The 21,602-nt window shown below is 41.5% G+C and overlaps 1 protein-coding gene across 1 annotated transcript in view; it reads left to right on the forward strand.

Moving 5' to 3' along the window:
• LOC127568002 (potassium channel subfamily K member 2-like) overlaps positions 1-21,602 on the forward strand; it is a 100,795-nt gene that overhangs the window by 40,169 nt on the left and 39,024 nt on the right. Inside the window, 1 exon segment of the mRNA XM_052011248.1 lies at positions 18,873-18,990. Coding sequence (XP_051867208.1) covers positions 18,873-18,990 — 118 coding nt within the window.

Raw genomic sequence — 21,602 nt, forward strand, 5'->3', positions numbered from 1 at the left:
ATGTAGGTGGCTGGATCAATCTTTTGCTTTGCTGAGGTTTGCTCACTCTGCACAACTTGGCCTTGCCAGTCATTGTACATCAGAGGAGAAGCAAGTGAAGCGATGTCAAGAGGTCTTTGGTTGAAAAATCAATTAAACATCTTTCAATTCCATTGAAGAGTCCAAGCAGTATCAGTAAAGCTCATGTAATAAGGGAGTGCAAGTTCCAGACCGTAATCATGTTTATGCTGATAAGTAACATCGAGTAATACTTACAACTCAGAACAAGTAGGAACCATTTGCAACTAGAAAGATTTGAACCACTTTCCTTTGATATTAAAGATGTTGCCATTACCATATTCCCTACCATATACATCTGACCACAGTTCACCAAAAACTTATCTTGTCCAGGCACATTATTACAATGGCTCCAACAGTATATCTTTGGGTATTTAAAGGAGTGAAGCAATTCCTGGATTCAGAGAGCTTCTCCACTGTCTAAAAAGCACAAAGTAGGAAGGTGATAAGATATTCTCCAGTGATCAATGTGTGCAGCTTCAAAACTCAAGGTATATTCCCGATTTACAGTCTGTTTGATAAGCACCTCATCCACTATCCTGAATATTCATGACTTCCACCACCAGCCTAATGTAACTGTAGTCTGCACCATCTACACAATAGTTTTCAGCAACTCATCAAGGTGTTTTCATTGATAGCATCTGGAAAACACACAACCTCTGGGAGGCCACTTGGAGAACTACATTAGCAATCACGTGAATTCTTCACCATATGCAAGTTCACGTCGAAGTCGTGCACCATCCCTGCTTATTGCTGGATCAAGCCTGGAACAAGCACTGTAGCAACTCAAGAATGGAGCTTTCTTCAACCTTCTCAAAGTCAATTAAGAATGCTAATTAAATTCTGCGTTTTTGATAATGCCTACACCCCATGAGTGGATGAGTGGGGAAAAAAAGAATCAATTATTCTTAGATCTATCACATTTCCTATATTCCTTTTCCTCTGTTGTTCATCACCTCAATGTACTTTTGACTTCAGGAATACAAGATCCAATCAAGTAGTATAAGTGTGAGCCATACACAGTTGCACACACTCTTTGTGCTTGTCTTCAGTTTTCATAGAAATAGAGAAAATAGAGGTAGGAACAGGCCACTCAGCCCTTTGAGCCCATGGCTGATCATCTATCTCGAAACCATATTCCCACACTCTCCCAGAAACTTTGATGCCTTTTATGACTAGAAATGCAGTTACCTTCTTCATAAGTGGATTTAGTAACTTGGCTTCCACACCACAGGTTCACCAAGCTCTGAGAGAAGTTGTTATTCTTCATCTCAGTCCTGACCCTAAATTGAGTCTTGTGACACCTTGTCCTTGAGCCCCTAGCCAGGGGAATTGTCTTCACTACATCCAGTCTGTCTCGACATGTCTGATTTTGCTTTGGGCCTTGATGACCCAGCTTCAGACTGCGAGGTCTCACCATTAGTGCAGTAATCTGGCCTAACTGCCTGGTAGGTATTGCAAGGGCCTTGATAGAACAATAGTGGAAGGATCTTGAATGCTATAATCCAGAGAAGGAACAGGCGATTGATACTCCATGGACCCATTGCTATTCCCTTAATAAGCCATAATGAATTTGAGTTGATATTGCAGAAGTCAAGCCTTCCAGTACTGTGCTGTAACGAAAGCTGCAACATTAATCAGCTGCATGATAGCTGAATCCCCTAATATTCAAATAGAGTTAGCCACTATTTTTATGGTGAAACAGATGGCTTCAAGCTGTTCATAGTAGAAATTAGACATCCTCTTGCTTGCTGATATTTCTTACTGGCTTTCAGACAGGCTTGCTCATGGTCCAAGCATCTCATTGTGCTTGGCTGCCCAACTAAAATCTTCATCTGAAGCCCATGGAGCAGAATTCATATGGAATTACACCCTCTGGCGAGCAGGCATCTGGACCATCAGTGCCCATGTAGTTGTCTTCTGCAGAGTTTTGACCTGAAAACTCGACTTACGCCTTTAGCCTTCACAGATGCTGCTCGACCCATTGGTTCTTCCAATGTTTTTTTGATGGCTGTGAGTGTCAGAATGAGTGAAGGGGTGGTTTCTTCTTTATTCTTTTGGTGCTCAGCAACTGAGGTCTCTGCAGGGCAAAATTTTTAAGTATCGAAAGAAGAAAGGCACAAGGAAACAGACATGATAACCGGAGGGGGAAACGAAAAGGAGCATTTTTATACCAGTAACAAAGTGCAAAACAGGGATGGTCACCTGTTCATTTGCTACATAAACAAGTCTATCACTTTCTTCTGTATCAGAGAGAAACTGGTTGTCTTGTGCCTGGGTAATGTTCTACTATTATTAAATTGCTGGAAGATGTGGGTTTGAGACATGGAGTAGCTATAGGTGTGGGAGAGTGTGGTGGGGCTTACAAAGATGGCTAGGAGTCATGATTTATAGGGATATCTGGTAGGTTACAAGGTTGAATTGCACAGAGCAGTAGATAAGTGCAGCTGTTGAGAGTTGGAATTTTGATTATGTTTTCATTGACTTTGACCATATTTGTAAGGTGTTGTAGCATTTCATCCATGTTATTCTGTCTTTACACCTGACATTAACCGCCAGTGTAACCTTTTCGTACTGCCACTTGCTCATGGAACTAAATATCTTTGTAGCTTGCTGTGCATAGAGGATCTCTCTCCTCCTTCCTGCAAAACATCCTAATTCACATCTGAAAATTGGGGTGCCTTCTTTCTTCCTCTGTGCTCCATCATGACTCCCATTTAAATTTCCCATACCTGTGGAATGATGTCCAAAAATAATTGAGCCAATGACATTTCCTTTTCAATTAATATGATTTAGTCAGTGCAAACTAGCCTGAACTAAGCACTCATGAAATTGGATCTCTTGTTATGTGCTAAGGCAACAAAGAGTACAACTGGTGTTAGACAGATGTTATAATCAATGATAGTGATTTGGCAGCACAGTTTTTGTTTTGTCTGTCTTGCAATGGGTTAAGTAGTTGTGAGTTAATCACGCATCATGATTCCAGTGTATTTTTGGTTAAACTTGTCAATTTCTCCCCATATCAGGCTATCAAAGTCTGCTCCTAACACTTGGATTATGACTTTCTATAACTTTTTAATGTAATCCTTCTCATCTTTTTTTATTTGCCTTTCCTCTTTTCTTGTTATTTGCATAGTTCACCACAATGTGTGGGGAAGAAACCTGCTATCAGCTCTCTGCCATTGTTGCTCTATGATTGGAAACTAAAATGTGAGTGCATTAGAGCAGTCCAAGGAGCACTTAACCATCAATTTCTGCTTCTGTTGATAGAATACTGTCCAACCTCAGCAGGCTTAGAAGAATTCTGCTTTCTAAATTCAGTTGTTAAAGCACTTAGTGTATAAGTGGCATAACTATAATCACATAACTATAACATAGTTATTTGATTAACTATAGCATAGCTATAGTTATAACATAACTGTAACTAAGCATAACTATAATCTGCAATCTGGTTGTAAAATGCACAAAGCTTGCTTACAGAAGACTGCAGTCTTTCTTGTGTCTCCTTGTGTACTGAAGGGCAGCTTTTAAACACCAACTTCCATTCTAAAACGTATTTTAAATTCTCGTCAAACTGTCTGCTGGTAGTGGATGAACCTTTGCTCAAAGATTTTTTTTAATATTTAAGATACCTTTACTAGTCACATGTACATCCAAACCCACAGTGAAATACACTGCATATTTGAAAATGGGCAGAATAAGGAGAGCAAAATCTGCTGCCCCAAATTTTCACCTGATGTCTGAAAAGGAAGTTACTCTCATTGACTCGTGGAGCTGGAGAAAATGACAGACTGAGTGGTAGGCAGTATGACTATAATTGAAAGGAGCAGAGCTTGCAAGAATCTTTTCCATCCCTAACAGAATTCATAGGTTCAAAATGACATGCTTGCAATTGTCTGAGGAATACTAGGTAAGAAGGCAGTGCGAGGCACATTCTTCAAGAAGATGTGTAACCAACTGCTACAGCCAGAGCATTGTAATCTTGAACTTACTTTGCCTCCAGCTCCTTTCAGATTGCCATCAGGAATATCAGCAATGTTAGTCAGTCTGCAGACCATCTTGGTATTAAACAGGAAACAGATGTCATGTTTGCTGAAGCAAATTGGCTCTTTCCTTTCTCCATGGCTATCTGGAAACCACATGTGATGTTCCTGCAGATAGCAGGCTATAAAAGATTCAGGATGTCATTAGCACAGTGAAGCTGCCTTCCTGGAGTGTAAGACCTTCTATTCTATTAATGTGCAATTTTTGCATGACGACCCAACAACATACCACCTGGATCTGTGGCCATTCTCCTGGCAGCAGATATATTAAGTTTACCTTCTGTCAGTGTCCCTTCCCTGAAGGTTTGACACTGTACTGCAAGCTGAGATGAGGACTAACTCCAGCCAACTTGTTTTATGACATCTCTAATGAATGCACCTTCACTTGCATTACTGTCAGAGCTTTGGGTCAAAGATAGCCCTCATCCAGTAGATCATTATAGTCTTCAGACAATGGCCTTCTTTAAGGCACAAGAAAAAGTATTCTAGGAATAGGAACAACATATGGTGGGCCTTCAACATAATGAGAGAGAGTGTAATGATTCTATAGGGGTTGGTCAGAAACATGGATGATTGCCTCAACATTGCCTCAACATGTGAATGTCATCTTGTCCTACCATCCTACAGCCTATTATATTTCCCAAATAACTACATTGACAAGCACTGCAGCTTCACCAACTTCACAGGATCAGTAAAAAACAACCAACCAACATTTTGGTTTAATTGACTTACAGAATAGGTAACAAACTATTTTCCACCCTGGTGGAAGCTCTGGTGCATCAAATATGTTTGCTGAGATTTTCTGCCCAACTTGAGTTCTGAAAGGAGAATCATTGTTGATTTTGAGAGGAAAAAAAAAGCTCTGAAATGTTGTCATATTGCATTGTTTGTTCTTCCCTGCCTTTGTCAAGGCCACAGCTCAATATCTGCTGTTCTGCAGGAGGACATACACTTGTACTTGCATAATGCAACTAAGGACGCCATCTGTTCATTCTCTCAGCAAATAAAATACTGAGCCCAGAGCCAGTTTCTAAGAAGAGCGGAGTTATTCTGGCCAATATTTATTGGTATTGGTTTAGTATTGTCACTTGTACCGAGGTACAGTGAAAAACTTGTCTTGTATACTGTTTGTACAGATCAATTCATTACACAGTGCAGATACATTGAGTTAGTACAGAGTGCATTGAGGTAGTACAGGTAAAAACAATAACAGAGTACAGACTAAAGTGTCACAGCTACAGGGAAGTGCATTGCAGGTAGATTGTTCTACCTGCAATGCACTCAATTATTCACTCAATGTCATTAAAAAAAGCAAATCATTACATTGCTATTAGTGGAGCTTGATGTTTGAAAATTGGCTGTGTTTCCTATGTTGCAACCGTGACTACAATTCAGAAGTACTTCATTGGCAAGAGAGTATTTTGGAAAATCTTAAAGCCATCATAGGTGCTAAATAAATTCAAGTCCTTTCTCATTTTTTGCCAATGCCATTTATTACCATCTAAATTAAATTCAAAATATCCATGCACATACTTGGTAGAGTAAGAATAAATGACAATGCATGAGCTATGGATTTTCCATCATTAGTCTATCCAACACTAGTTATTCAATTTTCTAAATGACAGAGGTAAAGAGAAACCAAATCAAGAAATGGATGATTTTGTCATTAATAGCTCAGCCAGGTTCCCATGCTCAGTGTGGAACTCTGTGATTGTGATTGAAAGAATTAAGAAGATGAAAAGATGTCTAAAACAACCCACTAATAATGGAATCCATAAGTGCCACCATTTAATGTCATTCTTAGCTTGTTCATGCAAGTAAGGGATAACTCATAAACCAGGACAAGTCCTCTGCTCTCCCCTCAAGGTGACAACTGCCTTTGTTCTCTCCACTATTTTCTGGTTGGGAGACAACATATTTATTCTTATTATCTGATGTACGACTGCCGAGGATGTATCTTCCCTCTCTACCTGAAGATAGTTGTTAAAATTTACATCTTCATTTAGAGTCACTCAATACAGTCAAAGAATCTCAGTTTCTATAACAATATGGAAAAAGACTTATGCATTTACATTTGCAATCATCGCCATCAAATTTTAAGTATATTTCTACAAACAAATTGTAAATACAAATGAAACATAGTAATCAATTGTACCCTTTGTATTTTATCTTTCTCATAATCTCTTTCTGATACAAGTGGAAATCTTCCCAGTGTGGTTTCGATTCATTCAGATTGGTAAGGCAAGCAATTTGATTGAGAGAATCAATCTGCCAGTTGCGTGCATTTTCTGAATTGCTTTCTGGGAACTGCAGCCACAGACTTAGTTGCAGCTTTCTTCAGTTCAAGGAATGATAGCTGTGAGAAAAATGTATACCCAAGTCCCAGGCTTTAAAAAGAGAGACTAGATTATTCAAACTAAATGTTATTGCCAATAGTTAAAGACAAAAAAAAAACATTTACAGGAAAAGGGGAATAAAAGAACAATTAATGTTGATAGTCTGAAACAAAAGCTAAACATTTTGGACATAGACAGTACATTAGGTCATTCACCATCTACAAAAAGGGTTCTATCTCCAATTCTAACCTGTCTTCTTTTTACAGGTGCAGAGTAACTTGCAGTGCATTTCCAGTATTTTCAGTTTTATTGGTAAGTTTCATTGTTACTGTAAAATATGTAATAACATTGCCCTTATGCAGACAATAGAAACTTAATTTGCACAGGGAAAGAGGCAGTTCAGAATATTATAGGACTGATTTTTTTTCTCATAGTTTAGGTGGAGCGATGACAAAAGTCATATAACATCCTGATACTGTAGTCCATAATGGGAATTGTTGCATTAACGCCTTCACTGTTATACAGTATAGAACATATGTCACTGTACTCTGATTCAGGAATTGTAGCACTCTGAAATGTTACAGAAAGTGAGGCATTGTGACCTGATACAAAAAATGTGGCAATGAAGTATAATACAGAAAGAGCAGCACTGTAGCCTGCATGTCTAAAACAATGATCTGATACAAAACAATGGCCTGATGGAGAAAGTATGGCACTGTGGCCTGATCCATACAAAGTATGTCACTGAAGTATAACACAGAAGTTATAACACTGTAACCCAGTACAGAATGTAAAACATTGCAGCCTGATACAAAAGGTGTGGCACCACAGCCTGTTGCAGAAGGGTGGAATTGTAGCCTGAAACAGAAAACTGATACTGTTGCCTGATACAGTACGTGTGTCACTGTAACCTGACAGAGAAGTTGTGACACAGGCACCTGATACAAAATGTACAGCAATGAACCCTAATATATTAAGAACGTAACTGTAAGATAATACAGAAGTGTGTCTCTACATTGATGCAGAACGTGGCACGTGGCAGTCTGCTCCAGAACGTGTGGCAATATAGACCGATAGAGAAAACATGGCACTGTAACCTGATGGGGAAATTGTGTCAATGGAGTCTGATACTGCAGTATATGGCACTGAGTCCTCCTATCAAAAGTCTGTTGCTTGCTGCAGAAATTGTGGCACTTTACCTTGGTGTACAATGTCTGGGTCAGTATCGTGCTACAGAAGGTGTGGTACTGCTGCCTGGTATAGAAGTTGCAATACTATAGCCTTGGGAAAAGTCTGCCTCAGTAGCCTGATACAGAAAGTGTGGCACCATACCCTAATGTAGAAAGTGTGGCATGAAGCCTGTTACAGAATGTGTGACAATGTATCCTGATACATAAGTTGTAGCACTGTGATCTTACGAGAAGTCTGCCTCAGTAGCCTGATGCAGAAAGCATGGCATTATATCCTGATTCAGAAAGTGTGGCACTCTAAACTAATACAAAACAAATGGGACTGTAGTTTGATACAATGATCATGGCACTGTAGCATGATTCAGAATGTGTTGGAGTAGCCTATTATAAAATATATGGCACTAAAGCCCTTACACAGAAATTGTGGTATTTTGACCTTCCTTGCAGAGAAAGTGTGGCAATGTGCTCTGATACAGAGAATGTGCAGTGTAGCCTTATACAAAAGTATGGCACTGTGGCATGAAATCAAAAAGTGTGGCACTAAAGTCTCATGCAGCAAGTGTACCCTGTGGTGAAGGTCTGAGACACTACCCCAAAATTAAAATTGTGAGCCTACAGATTGATCCAGAAAATGTACTATAGCCTAACATATGTGGCACTTTAACCTAATGCAGAAAGTTTGGCACGGTGGTGATACAGAAACTGTGGTACAGCAGCTTGATACGGAATGGGTGACACTGTAGTCCGTAATGTTTAAGGCCAAAGTTTCTTTCCATCAGAACATTAATTATGTTTCTCTTTCCACTGTTGCTGCCTGACCTGCTGAGTGTTTTCAGCATTTTCTGCTTTTGTTTTGGAGTCCTACATAACTTGATAGTGAGAGTGTGATGCTGTGAACTTGACATAAGACAGTGCAGCAGAGAAGACTGATACAGAAAGTGTGGCACTTTGGTCTGAATCAAAAGGTCAGTTCTGAAATATTATACACTGAACATGGCTCAATTCTCTGATTCAGAATCTGTGGGACTGTGGTCTGATACAAAACATGTGGCACTAAAGCCTTGTACAGAAAGAGAAGTTATGAGACTCCTTTCTGAAACCAAATATCTGCTGCAAGCAACAGGCTTTCTGTAGGAGGCCTCAGTGCCGTACATTGCCTATCAGACTTCAGAATAGTGATGCTGCAACTCTAGCCAACCTTCCTTGTGTACCGTAGCTCAAGATAAACCAATGTGAACAAAAAAATGACCAATATTTCTCTCCCACCATGTAGGAAGGAACCAAGGGGTTCTGTGATGAACTTTTCAAACAAGCAGTGAGCTGAGCAGAAATGCTGAAGAAGCTGTTCACGTGAACCTACACAGGATGTAGTTGGGATTTATTTATGTGTGTTCTTTCCTGAACCCCTGTGGTATGACTTATCAACAGGATTTACAAGTCAGGACCTTAGTAACAATCATAGCCCTGGCGGGTTTGGTTCCACTCTCAAAAGCCTTTGGAAGTATAGACGTCAGAATCATTGCTGAAATGAAACCCATTCGCCAACTTCACCAACCTTTCACAATGCTGATAAGCTCAGACTTCTCATCACCAAACCATCTTTATTGTGCTAATGATCAAGCATCAAACAAATGACAATTCCAAATCAACCAGTACATGAATTTACAATAAACAAACAGGATGAAGATGGCAAAATCAGAGGTGGTGGCAGTGATGTTGTTGGTGGTGGTGGTGGGGTGTTTAGGGGGAAGCTGCTCAGTTCAATGGCCCTGGGTGTGATTTTGCTATCGCAAAGTAAGGAGGGTTCAGGACAAACTTTGCAACTTACATGAAGCTGTGAACAGGACTGATCCTCTGTACACTTGGAAATGCATTCCACTGTAAGATTGGTGGGGTGACCCATGATCAAAATTACGTAGAATTAGCGAGTGAATTACACTTAAAAATAAAGGGCAAAATGTGAGGGATCTATGAGCATGGATGATTGCCTGTGTGGACGGGAATGGACTCCTTAAAGCGAGATTGATTCAGAGTCATTGTCAGAGAGAAGTACATGTAAGTGGAAGTTAGAATTAAATGTGTGAAGTCAAATGGCCGCGGGAGTGATTTTGCAATCTTAAAGTCGGGGGGGTTCAGAACAACTAATATTAGTGCACAATATTTTGTGCTGAGTCCACAGCCTGACACCCTAGCCTGCTGCAGAAAGAATCACTGATGCTTAATTGAGAAATTGTGACACAATTGCTTGATTTTAAAAATATCTGTGGCAATGAATCCTGATGCAAAATGTGTGGCACTGCTGCCTGATATGGGAAGTGTGGCTCTCTGATCTGCCAGCAAAAGAATGGCACTGGAGTCTGGTTCGGAAAATGTGGCACTGTACTCTGACAGAGAACACATAGCATTGCATTCATTATAGAAGCTTCAGATATAAAAGTATGACACTGTGATCCGATGTAGCCTTTTGAAAAAGGTGTTGCTTTGTATATGAATACAGAATGTGCAGCACTTGCCTTGGTTGTGGAAGATGTGGCTCTAACCCAGAATGGAAGTTGTGACACTATAACTTTGGAAAGAAAATGTGGCACAGTGGCCTGCAAGAGAAAGTGTAGGACTGTAATCTAATACAGAAATTGTGACTCAGTAGCCTGATGCAGAAATGGTGACATTTTACACAGAGACAGAAAGAGTAGGTCTGTAACCTAATCTAGAAATTGTTACTTCATAGATTCACAAAGGTAATGTGGCACTCACTGTAGCCTCATAAAGAAAGTGTGGCACTCTAACTTGATTCAGAATATGTGGCACTCCTGCAGACAACATGTGAAATTTTATTCTGATGTAAAAACTGAGATTCTGTAGCCTGATGAAGGCAGTGTGACACTATGACCTGATACAGAAAGTGTGGCAATGTGGCCTGGTACAAAAAGTGAGTTTCTGTACACTGATACTGAATGTATAGCACAGAATACATAGAGCTTGGGACTGTATGCTGACATAGAATAAAGCCTGATGCAGAAAGGGGCACAGCAGCCTAATAGAGAATGAATCACACTATAAAGTGATAAAGAAAGTGGCACTGTGACCCGAAGTGGAATGTATGAAATCATAGTCTTACAGATAAATTGTGTGTGACATCGTATTCGGATACAAAAATGTGTGTAGATGAACGCTGAGATAGAAAGTGTGGCGCTGTTCACTGATAGAACAAATGTGATAGTGTTACCTGATATAGAAAGTGTGACACTCTTTGGTAGAGAAATTATGACACACTAGATTGATACAAAATGTGTAGCTCTTTGTACTGATACTTTGTAGCCTGAGATAAAAATTGTGATGCAGTTCCATCATGGAAATGTTCAGGAGTGAACCCCCATCTGGAAAGCGTGATACTGCAGCTTAATAAAAGAGTGGTGATCTGTACACTGATACTGTATATGTGGCACTGAACAATGATACCAAAAGTATGGAGCATTGGCCTGATAGAAAATGTATGGCACTGTGCCTTGTGGATAGGATGGCACTGCATTCTGAAACAGAAAGAGCAAACATAAGAACATAAGAATGAGAGGCAGGAACAGGCCATTTCGCCACTTGAGCTTGTTCTACCATTCAGTAAGATCATGGCTGATATTTTACCTTGGCATCCCTTTTCTGGACTATCCCTATAATTCTTAAAATCTACAAACCTATCACCCTCTGTCTTGAATGTACTCAGCAACTGAGTCTCCAAAGATTTATTCCAATTGCTTGATGTACTCTGTCAAGTTGTTTGTAGCCTCATGCAGGTCCACTCCATTTTACCATTTTTCTGTTTGACCACTGAACGTGGGAATTGATGGTAAAATGACTGAGAGACAAGCTGGCTGGACATGACCTGCAGTGTCTGACAACGAATGCGCAATATGCTGTCTCATCTGTCTCTTTGCCTGAGTGAGATGATTTCTTTCCTGTGACCTGCTGCTCATAAGTGGTCAGCTCTCTTACAAATGATATGCCTCCTGTGGTCTCCTGCCTCTCAGTTATCCCGAACAAGCTTTTCCAGTAACACAGTTAGTGCTTAAAATGAAATATAGATTGTGAATAATGTCTCCCGGGTGACATCAAATAACTCGGGTTATAAGTCTGCTAAAGTTAAGGTAAGTGCTTTTTAAGTTTGTCTCTGTGTGAAAGACTTTGACAGGGAAAATAATTTTCAAGACTGTTTGTCCAGATGAATTAAATCTTAGGTCCAAGTGCTGCAGGGTATTCCACTGTTTTCAAGCAGTGCATGCATTGTTGTTCCTAGTATTGTAATTCTAGGACAAAGCAATGGTCATTTGAGTATTTTTTCCTGTATCCCCCATTTCATTCTAACCATCCAATCAATGGCTTAACAATGTCTGTCATTAGTTTTAAAGCGTACATTTCCAATTAGAGCCTATCAATTGATTTTCCCTCTCTATTTACCTGTAACCTCCCAGAGCACCACAAAGAAAGGTGGAAATTCAGTCCTTCATTAATTTAAAGTTAATTGTTGGCTGCCAATGGTACCCATAACCATTGCCAACTTGCTTGAAAAGTGCCAGCACTTTTACACATAGCTGATGCCATTTAAAAGTTACTTTGTACTTCTGGATGGAAGAGTGCACTTTGGCTGCAGGAAATTATCAATAAAAGTTCTACACAGCAGCTCCAAGGATGTTCTCCAGGTCTTCATATACAGTGTGTGAAGTTTTAGTGGAGTAGGTGGGTGGGAGAAGGAAGTTGTGGTAACCAACAAATAGCAGGAGGATATCCTGGTATCAGAATGTGCCAGGGTCAGAAACAGAATCCCCAGGCCATGTCTGCAATTTAGAACTTTTAATGACTTATCATGGACAATAGAGATAAGCCCACTGACTTGTATCTCTCATATCTCTTATTACTGTATCTGCTGAGCCTCTCAATACCTGCAACCCTTTCCTCCCTTAATTATAACTCTCCTGTGCTCAAAAGGCAAACCGCTGAAGGAACTCAACAGGCATTTGGCACCAGAAGTGTGGGGACACTTGTGGGCTGCCCCCAGAACACTTTACGCAAAAGATGCATTTCACTATGTGTTTTGATGTACATGTGACTAATAAAGAAATCTTATCTGTGGAGGCAAAGATATAGTCAATGTTTCGGGTCAAGATGCTACAGCAGGACTGAGGGTGTAAAGGGGAGATAGCCAGTATAAAGAGGCGAGGGAGAGGGGTGAGGCAAGGGCTGGCAAGCGATTGGTGGATCCAGATGTGGAGGTGTTGATGGGCAGATAGGGCCAGGTGGGAGAGGGAAAGGTAGAGAAAGCGACACAGGCCTGGAGATGATAAGTGGAGACAAAAAAAGGGCTGCAGACTATGGAATCTGATAAGAAATCAAAGTATTGAGTGGAACCAGATAAGGGAGGGATGGTGGTGCAGGTCGGGACAGTAGGGGGAGGGGATGGCGGACCCAGTGCTTTGAGTGTGTGGGTGACAGGCAGGTGGAATCAGGTGGGGGAGGGGAAAGAAATTGGGTAACGGGGCTGGGGTACCTCAACTGTATTTTGTCCCCCATTGTGCTGTTCCTTCCCACTTACATCCGGGACACCTCACATACTCTCCATCATTTTAACAACTTCTAATTCCCTGGCACCCACTGCCTCATCTTCATCATGGATGTCCTGTCTCTATTCACCTTTGTTCCCCATCAGGAAGGCCCTGGGGCCCTCTGTTTCCCTCTAGAGCCATCTTCCCTCTAACACTCTCCTCTGCTTGGAAGAACTTGTTCTTACCCTGAGCAACTTCTCTTTTGATTCCTCTCATTTTCTACAAATCAAAGGTGTATCCATGGGCACTCACATGGGTCCCAGCTATGCCTGACTTTTTGTTGGCTGCATGGAGCAGTCCATGTTCCAAAACTATTCTGACACCACTCCCCAACTCTTTCTCTGCTACATCGGCGACTACATCCGTGCTGCTTTCTGCACTCATGTGGAACACGTCAGCTTTATCAACTTTGCTACTAACTTCCACCCTGCCCTCAAATTCTTTTGGTTCATTTCTTACATCAATCTCCACTTTCTAGATCTCTCTGTCTCTACCTCAGGAGGCAAACTACCCACTGATATTTACTATAAACCCACTGATTCCCACAGCTACCTAGACTAAACTTCCTCCCATTCTGTCCCTTGTAAGGAGGCCATCCCTTTCTCTCAGTTTTTCTGCCTCCACCATGTCTGTTCTCCTGATGAGGCTTTCCACTCCAGGACATCTGAAATGTCCTCCTTTTTCAGGAAACGTGGCTTCCCCTGCATGCTGGTTGATGGACCCCTCACCCTCACTTCCTCCATTTCCTGTACTTCTGTTTTTGCCCCGCCTCTCCCCAGACAGAACAGAGGTAGAGTTCCCTTGGTCCTTACCCTTCACCCTACCAGCCTCTGCATTCAGCACATCATTCTTCTTTTTCTGCCAGCTGTATCACAGGGATCACTCTCTCCTTGACTCTCCAATTTGCTCATCCCTGCCCACCTGTCTCTCCCTGACACTTTCCCCTGCAACTGTAGGAGGTGCAACACAGGTCCCTAACCCTCCTCCCTCACCACGATCCAGGGACTTAAATAATCCTTCCAGGTGAGGCAGAGATTCACGTGCACCTCTCCAACCTCGTCTACTGCATTCGGTGCTCCCGATGTGGCCTCCTCTGCATCAGCGAGGCCAAGCACGGACTAGCCAATCACTTTGCCAAGCACCTGTTCCCTGTCCACAGTGGCCATCTCGAGTTCCCAGTTGCAAGCCATTGCAGCTCCCCATTCCAGCTCCCCATTCCCACACTGATCTGTCTGTCCTCGACCTCCTCCACTGCCAGGGTGAGGTCAAATGCAAACGAGAGGAAGAGCACCTCATATTCTGCCTGGGTGGCCTACAACCCAATGGCATGAAGAATGAATTTTCCAGTTTCAGATAACCCGCACCCTCTCTGTTCCTTTATTTCTCCTGATCCACCCAGGTCCTCTCACACACACTGTTCCTTCCACCCCCTAACCCCTTCCCCCAGCCCCCTGTTACCCATTTTTTCCTCTTTCTGCACCTTTAATCCTAGGGTTGTAGAGTCACACAGCATGAAAACAGGCCCTTCAGCTCTTTGTGTCTGCACAAGTGCCCATTTACATTAATCCTACACTAATTTAATTTTATTCTCCCGCATTCCCATCAACCCTCCAGATTCTGCAGCTCCCTTTACACTTGGGACAATTTGCAGTGTCTAATTAACCTGCTAGCCCACATGCGGGAGGACATCGGAGTACCCAGGGGAAAATCCATACAGGCACAGGAAGAATGTACAAATTTCACACAGACAATACCGGAGGTCAGGATAGAACTTGGGTTGCCAATGGTGTGAGACAACAGCTCTACAAGCTGCACCACTAAGCTACTCAAAATTAGGCAGTTCCTTGGGATTGAGGATGTCTTCCTTCCTCTCCAGTTTTGTGGGTTATGAGGTGGCTAAACAAGCCAATGTGGAAATCACAAACACTTCCATAGAAGGAACTGGGACAGACCGGACCTTGTCTGACAGGGTGGGTTTTGGGTAGGTTGTTTGAGAGTCAGTGTGCTCTTTCTGCTGCTTCTGCAGAGCTTCTGTGTGCCTCCAATGCAAGACTGGAGGTCCTCAATATACTCCTGAATGCTCCTTCTCTACTTTGTGCAGTTATTGGCCAAAGGTGTCCAGGAGTCGGTGGGGAAGTTGCATTTCTTCAAGGAGGCTTTGAGCACACCCTTGAATCTTTTGCTCTATCTGCCTGGTAATTTCTTTCTATGTCAGAGCTTGAAATAGGCTGTCTGTTTTCGGGTCTGGTTTTGGCATGTGAATGTGCCTGCCGACGTAACTGACCAGGTGTAACTAGGGCCTCAACACTGTGGATGTTGGCCCAGGACACCAGTGTTGGTTTGCTTATCCTTCCAGTGAATTTGGAGAAAGAGGTGGAGACATTGTTGGTGGTATCTTACCAGGGACATGAGTTTTCTGCCAGGTCTGAGGTTTTACTTTTCTCCTCAGTCAATTAACGTTGTACTGAATGAAGTGGTGAATTTCATGATTGATGTCTGCCTTTGCTGAGAGATGGCTATTGATATCGGGCCAGTGGTCCATTTTTCCAGGATTTTACCTTGAACATTTATTGTTGGAAGGTAGTGTGGTACAGTGAGGGGTACATTGGCGAGGACCTTCATCTTGCAGATGTTGAATATAAGGCTTCTTTTTTCATGTACTTCTGTGAATTAGTTTATGATAGCTTAGACAAGATACACAAATGCAAATGCCTTCTGGATATTGGAGTTGAACTGCTTCAGCTGATCTTGGTTCTGGACTGTAGTCGCCATGGGCTGATCAGTGTCCCATTAGTTCTGAAGATTACCTCCACTGCTGCGGGATGTTTTTTACCTCCACTCTACACCCTTAATATCTTTAACACGCTGATCACATTCTTCTACCCTCATTTGCACACGTTCACACTTCTCACCAGGCAAACACTGACTTATTTCCCTTCTTGCAGACTAAGATCATACATAGTATTAGCCAGCTGTCAAGGTTTCCACTGATCTTTACCTTTCATTCAGGTTCTGTTCTGTCTTCCCTGGAGCCGTCTCTAATTCTCAGTGCCTGCTATTCAAATTCAAGGAGGTGTGTGATGTTGGCTGGTTGGATTTCTGTTTGTTGTGGACATGCTTACAATGAGATGAAGCAAATAGGAGAGAGATTGAATGTAAGGCCTGAAGGGAGGGGAGGAAGGTGCCACGAGGAAAGTTGAAGATGTTGCAAAGTTACCAAGTGAGATGAGGATGCTGTTAGTAGGTGTTGTTACAATGAGCTGGGAAATGAGCAGTTTCCAATAAGTAATGGTGTTTTCTGATGGATTGGGTGACAGAGATGGGAATGGTTGAACATTGTGGAGAAGGGGGGAAAGACTGGTGCAATGAAATTTTGAGGGAAAGAAGAAATGAAGAGCAGTACTCAAACTTGTTATTCTTGTAAAGTCAGTGAAATGGATCCTTTAGTGCATCCATGTTCTGGGAAGTTTTGCTGTGCCCTCTACACATTCAGTGAAAGGAGAGCTCCTTTACTTCAGTAGGACCTTCAGAGAGTTTACCGGGATCCTGAGCCCAGCCTCTCACTAAACAGTGTAACGTCACTTTACATCAGTTGACAAAGGGATTGGATTTGTGTCATTGGAATGAGTACAATAGCTGCCAATAAGATACTAATAATGTGGATTAGTTAAAGTGATCCACTGAATTATTTCCCTTTCCAAAACCCACTGAAATTAAAATCGAACATCAGGAGTTTGGCAATAATTTTTTTTAGCATTGACAGCTCACATGAGTTATGACTCAAATTAAGTAGCTCTCTTTCGTCCAGGCTCTAGATGTAGCAACAGTTTGAGTGTGAATGTGCCCTTGAAAGTACTGAGGCTCAACTTTAAAACTGGATCTTTCTGTTCACTGGTCGTAGAGATCCTGCAAAGGTTCTCTTTGTTGTTGCTCTACTCGTGTGCAATCTATCTGTTAGAAGTTGGTAACATGTTTCAATATAAAATCAGTTTTAAATATGAGCACCTGTAATTGAGGCAATGTAACATTTCTATATCCTACGCATCTCCCCATTCTGTTGAGTCCAGATTGTATTGCCTAATTATTTGCGAGTATTGACATGTGTGTGAATTTTTCAGTCTAAATCTACAGATTGTAGAGATTTACACTTAGACTCTCCAGACTTAACCACTTTGAAGTTAAATTCTTCTCTCTTTTGGTTGCTCATTACATATCCAATCAGCCTAATGCTTAAAAAGGAAAGATTGTGAGAAAAAGGGATAAAAATCATGAAAACAAATTATGTACAGTTAATAACAGATCATATGCAGATCAAATGGCAAGTTGGGTGGAGCATTGGCAGTTGGAATTTACTCCTGACAAGTGCAAAGTGATGCACTTTGGGAAGTATACAGCAAATGGTAGGGCATAAAGGAAGTTAAACAGATGGACCTTGAAGTTCAAGTCCGTAGTTCCCTGAAAGCAACAGCAAAGGTAGGTAGGTTGGTGAAGAATGCATTTGGCATGCTTGCCTTCATAGGTCAAGGTATAAAAGTTGGGAAGTTATGTTACAATTTTACAAAACACTGGTTAGACCATATTGTGTGTAGTTCTGATCACCACAGTAGATAGGAAAGATGTGGTTGTGCTGGAGAGTGTAGAGGAGGTTCATCAGCCTCCTGCCAGGATTGGAGGACTTTAGTAATGGGGAGAGATTGGATAGACTGGGCTTGTTTATCCTGAAGTGAAGGAGGCTGAGGGGTGATCTGATAGAGTTATATAAAATTGTAAGAGGCATTAGGACTTTATTCCTTGGAGTGGAGAAGAATGAGGGGAGATATGATAGAGGTTTATAAAATGATGAGGGGCATAGACAGGGTTAATGCAAGTAGGCTCTTTCCACCTAGATTAGGAGAGATAAGTACGAGAGGACATGGCTTTAGGGTGAAAGGGGAAAGGTTTAGGGGGAAACATTAGAGGGAACTTCTTCACTCAAAGAGTGGTGGGAGTGTGGAATGGGCTGCCATCTGATGTGGTAAATGTGGGCTCGCTCTTAACTTTTAAGAGTATATTGGATAGATACATGGATGAGAGAGGTCTGGAGGGGTATGGGCTGGGGGCAGGTAAATGGGACTAGCCAAATAATGTTTCGGCACAGACTAGAAGGGCCGAATGGCCTGTTTTCTATGCTGTTGTTTTTCTATGGTTCTATTGATAGGATACATGCTCAGAATCTTTTTCCCATGGTAGGGGTGTCACAAGTAAGAGGGCATAAGTCTATTGGTGAGAGGAAAGAGTTTTAAAGGGGATTTGAGGGGAAAGTTTTTACACAGAGAGTGGTTGATATCTGGAACTCACTGCCGGAGGAGGTGGTGGAATCAGATATCATCACTACTTTTAAGAGTCATTTCAACAGGCAATTGAATAGGCAAGGCACAGAAGGATATGGACTTATGTAGGCAAATGGAATTAGTGTAGATGTAACATAGGTAGGCTGAAGGGCCCGTTTCTGTGCTGAACGATTCTATGAATCTATAAAAGCATTCTCCGATCAAAATGTGGTGTTCTTACTCCGTATTCAATTATTCAATGAACCAGTGATTTATTAAATATGTCTTGCTGTTGCATGATGAATAATTTTGGAGGTTCACTGATGTATACTTTTCAAACTGACAGCATGTGATGGAAGCTGTAAATGCAGGTGTTAATCCTGCAGGGAATTCTACCAATCAAAGCAGCCACTGGGACTTAGGCAGCTCCTTCTTCTTTGCTGGCACCATTATAACTACCATAGGTAAGACATTTATAATAAATCTTGCATCCATCATTCATGATTAATGTTGGGCTCATGAATTTTGAAGAACGTGCACTCTGAGGATCACCATGTCTTGTACATTCCAGCTTTGCCAAAATCAACAAACTTGCTGATGGTGATTTGACCAGTGAGCTATTTGACAAAATGAACATGTTGTCCTTTCTATAAAAAGTGGAATTCATAAAATTATCTTGTACATGTGATGCACTTTAACGTTACGTGATTGGCCTTTTTTTCCCTTGTGATAATAAATTCAGGTATGTTGGTAAAACGTCATCTTGGATTTTCAATTACATTTTATACACTCCACATGAATTGTTTTTAGTTACAGAAATTATAGATATTTTTCAGTTCAGTGTAAAAATATTTGTCTTTGTACTATAATCTCTTAATCATTTTGTTACTGCAAATGCAATTATGATACTGGCTTTAGTGTAAAGTAATCAATATCAAATAAGCCATTATATCTTTCTTTTAATTTTCATTTTCAATGTAGTCAACAGGCATAGCCAACAAATCATTTAAAATTTGTAGAGATGACTGTCAGGGTAATGTTTCAAGAGTGGACTCATCAATCTAATTGGAGGATTGGACTCATCAATCTAAAAGGAACAGATGAGGGGTAAGGGGGAGAGACATTTCTGCACACAGGAATACTTAAAGTATACCAGGAGAAGGAGTTGCTGTTTTTATTTGAGCTTCTGCAAATCCTGATTTTCACAACAGGATAGGATATTCCAGAATATTAAGTAGAGCATGGCAGCTATCTTGGTAAAGGTGAGTAATGGAAAATGTTTTCACTTTGTTCCTGACCCTGCTATAAATCCAATCTACAAAAATAATTTATGAGCCTCATGCTTTCCTAATTTTACAAATAGACAAAGCTGAATCGCAGTGCTGGACTACATAATTTGGTCAACCCACTAATCCCCACAGTTCTTTGAACTTCACCACTTTGATTCTCTCTAACCAGGGCCTAATGGACCTTGTTATCGTTGGCCCACTGGCTGAGGCACACCTCTGCTGTTACCTCATATTCAACAATTAACCCTGCTAAACTTCTTATTGAAGCTATTCCATATTTTGCTCAAAAGCCCCTCTGGCACTTCTATTCCTGTCGAAAACTGACCATTCCTCATTACTCTGGCTCTGTTCCTGATCTCTTGCACTATGATTTGAAAACTTCATTTATGAGTGGGTAAACTTCTACTCAATGCACTGCTTTCTCCCTTGCCATATTACCCAGTAATCCTCCTGCCTCTTTCACTTCTGGAGTCATCTCTGGCCAACTGTCATTTTAAGATTATCTCCCTTAAGCATTTCTGCTCATTAGTCTGTCAACTTCCTTTTACGTAGCAGGATGGCCTGCTTCAGAGCCTGCACAGCCCAAAAATAATATGAAAGGACCCTACCTCATCCTTAGTAATATGCCATCCACTTAGAATTAAGTGCACAATCTCAGTTACCACAGTTTATTTGGAAGGAGCCATACAAGAAAGAGAGAGGGAGGATATGAGGCAAATATTTTTTATAAAGAGGTTGTAATTTTCAGTTCACTTTCTGCATGACCAGTGGAAACGGGGTCAATCAGGCCTCTTGAAAAAGGGTCAGTCAGGCCTCTTGAAAAACAATGTGTAGGTCTATAGGGAAAGAGCAGGGGAATGGGAATCTATTGGACTACTCAACAAATAGGCAGCACTGACATGACTGGGTGAATAGCCTCCTTCACTAAGGACCCTCACCACCCGGGACATGCCCTCTTCTCGTTACTACCATCGGGGAGGAGGCACAGGAGCCTGAACACCGGCACTCAATGAGTCTTCTCCTCTGCCACCAGATTTCTGTACTGTCCATGAACCCATAAACACTACCTCATTATTCCTTTTATTTTGCATTATTTATTTGTTTTTGTAACTTACGGTAATTTTATGTCTTTGTATTGTACTGCTGCTGCAAAACAACAAATTTCACAGCAAATAAGTTAGTGATAATAAATCTAATTCTGTGCCATGATGAGTTTGTGATTCTAACTGGGTCCTGCCACTATCCTTCCCGATGTCTCTTTTGAGACCCTCCTTGCTCCATCCAAATCTCACTCTTCAGCCACTCCTCTTGCTCTCAACTCCTCCTCTCTCCGCTCCTGCTTCCTCTCTCCCCTTCCATTCTCCTTCCTACCTCTCATCTCCTTCTTCTCCTCCTCTGCTCTCAATCCTCTCTTCTCATTTCTCCTTTCACTTTCTCTATTCTTCCCCTCCTCTGCTCTCATACCTTTTCTCTCCTTCTCAACCTCCTCTCACCCCTCCACTCTTTTTCCTTGTTATTTTTTTACCTTTTCTATCTCTTCCATTCTCCTTCCCTTTCTCTCACCCCCTCCTACCTCTCTTCTCATCGCCTCCTCCTCTCTGTCCCACCCTCTCCTCTCACCCCTTCCTCTCCTCTGCTCTCACCATGCCTCTCTCCTTCCTGCCCTCCTTTCAATCCCCAATTCCATCTCACTCCCTTCCCCTTTCTCCCACACTGTATTAGCCAAGTTTTCTCTCCATCTTACATGAAAAAAATCAGCAATTTGTATTTGCCACCTTAAGAGCTCA

Source organism: Pristis pectinata, chromosome 3, assembly GCF_009764475.1.
Source record: "Pristis pectinata isolate sPriPec2 chromosome 3, sPriPec2.1.pri, whole genome shotgun sequence".
Classification (NCBI taxonomy): Eukaryota; Metazoa; Chordata; class Chondrichthyes; order Rhinopristiformes; family Pristidae; genus Pristis; species Pristis pectinata.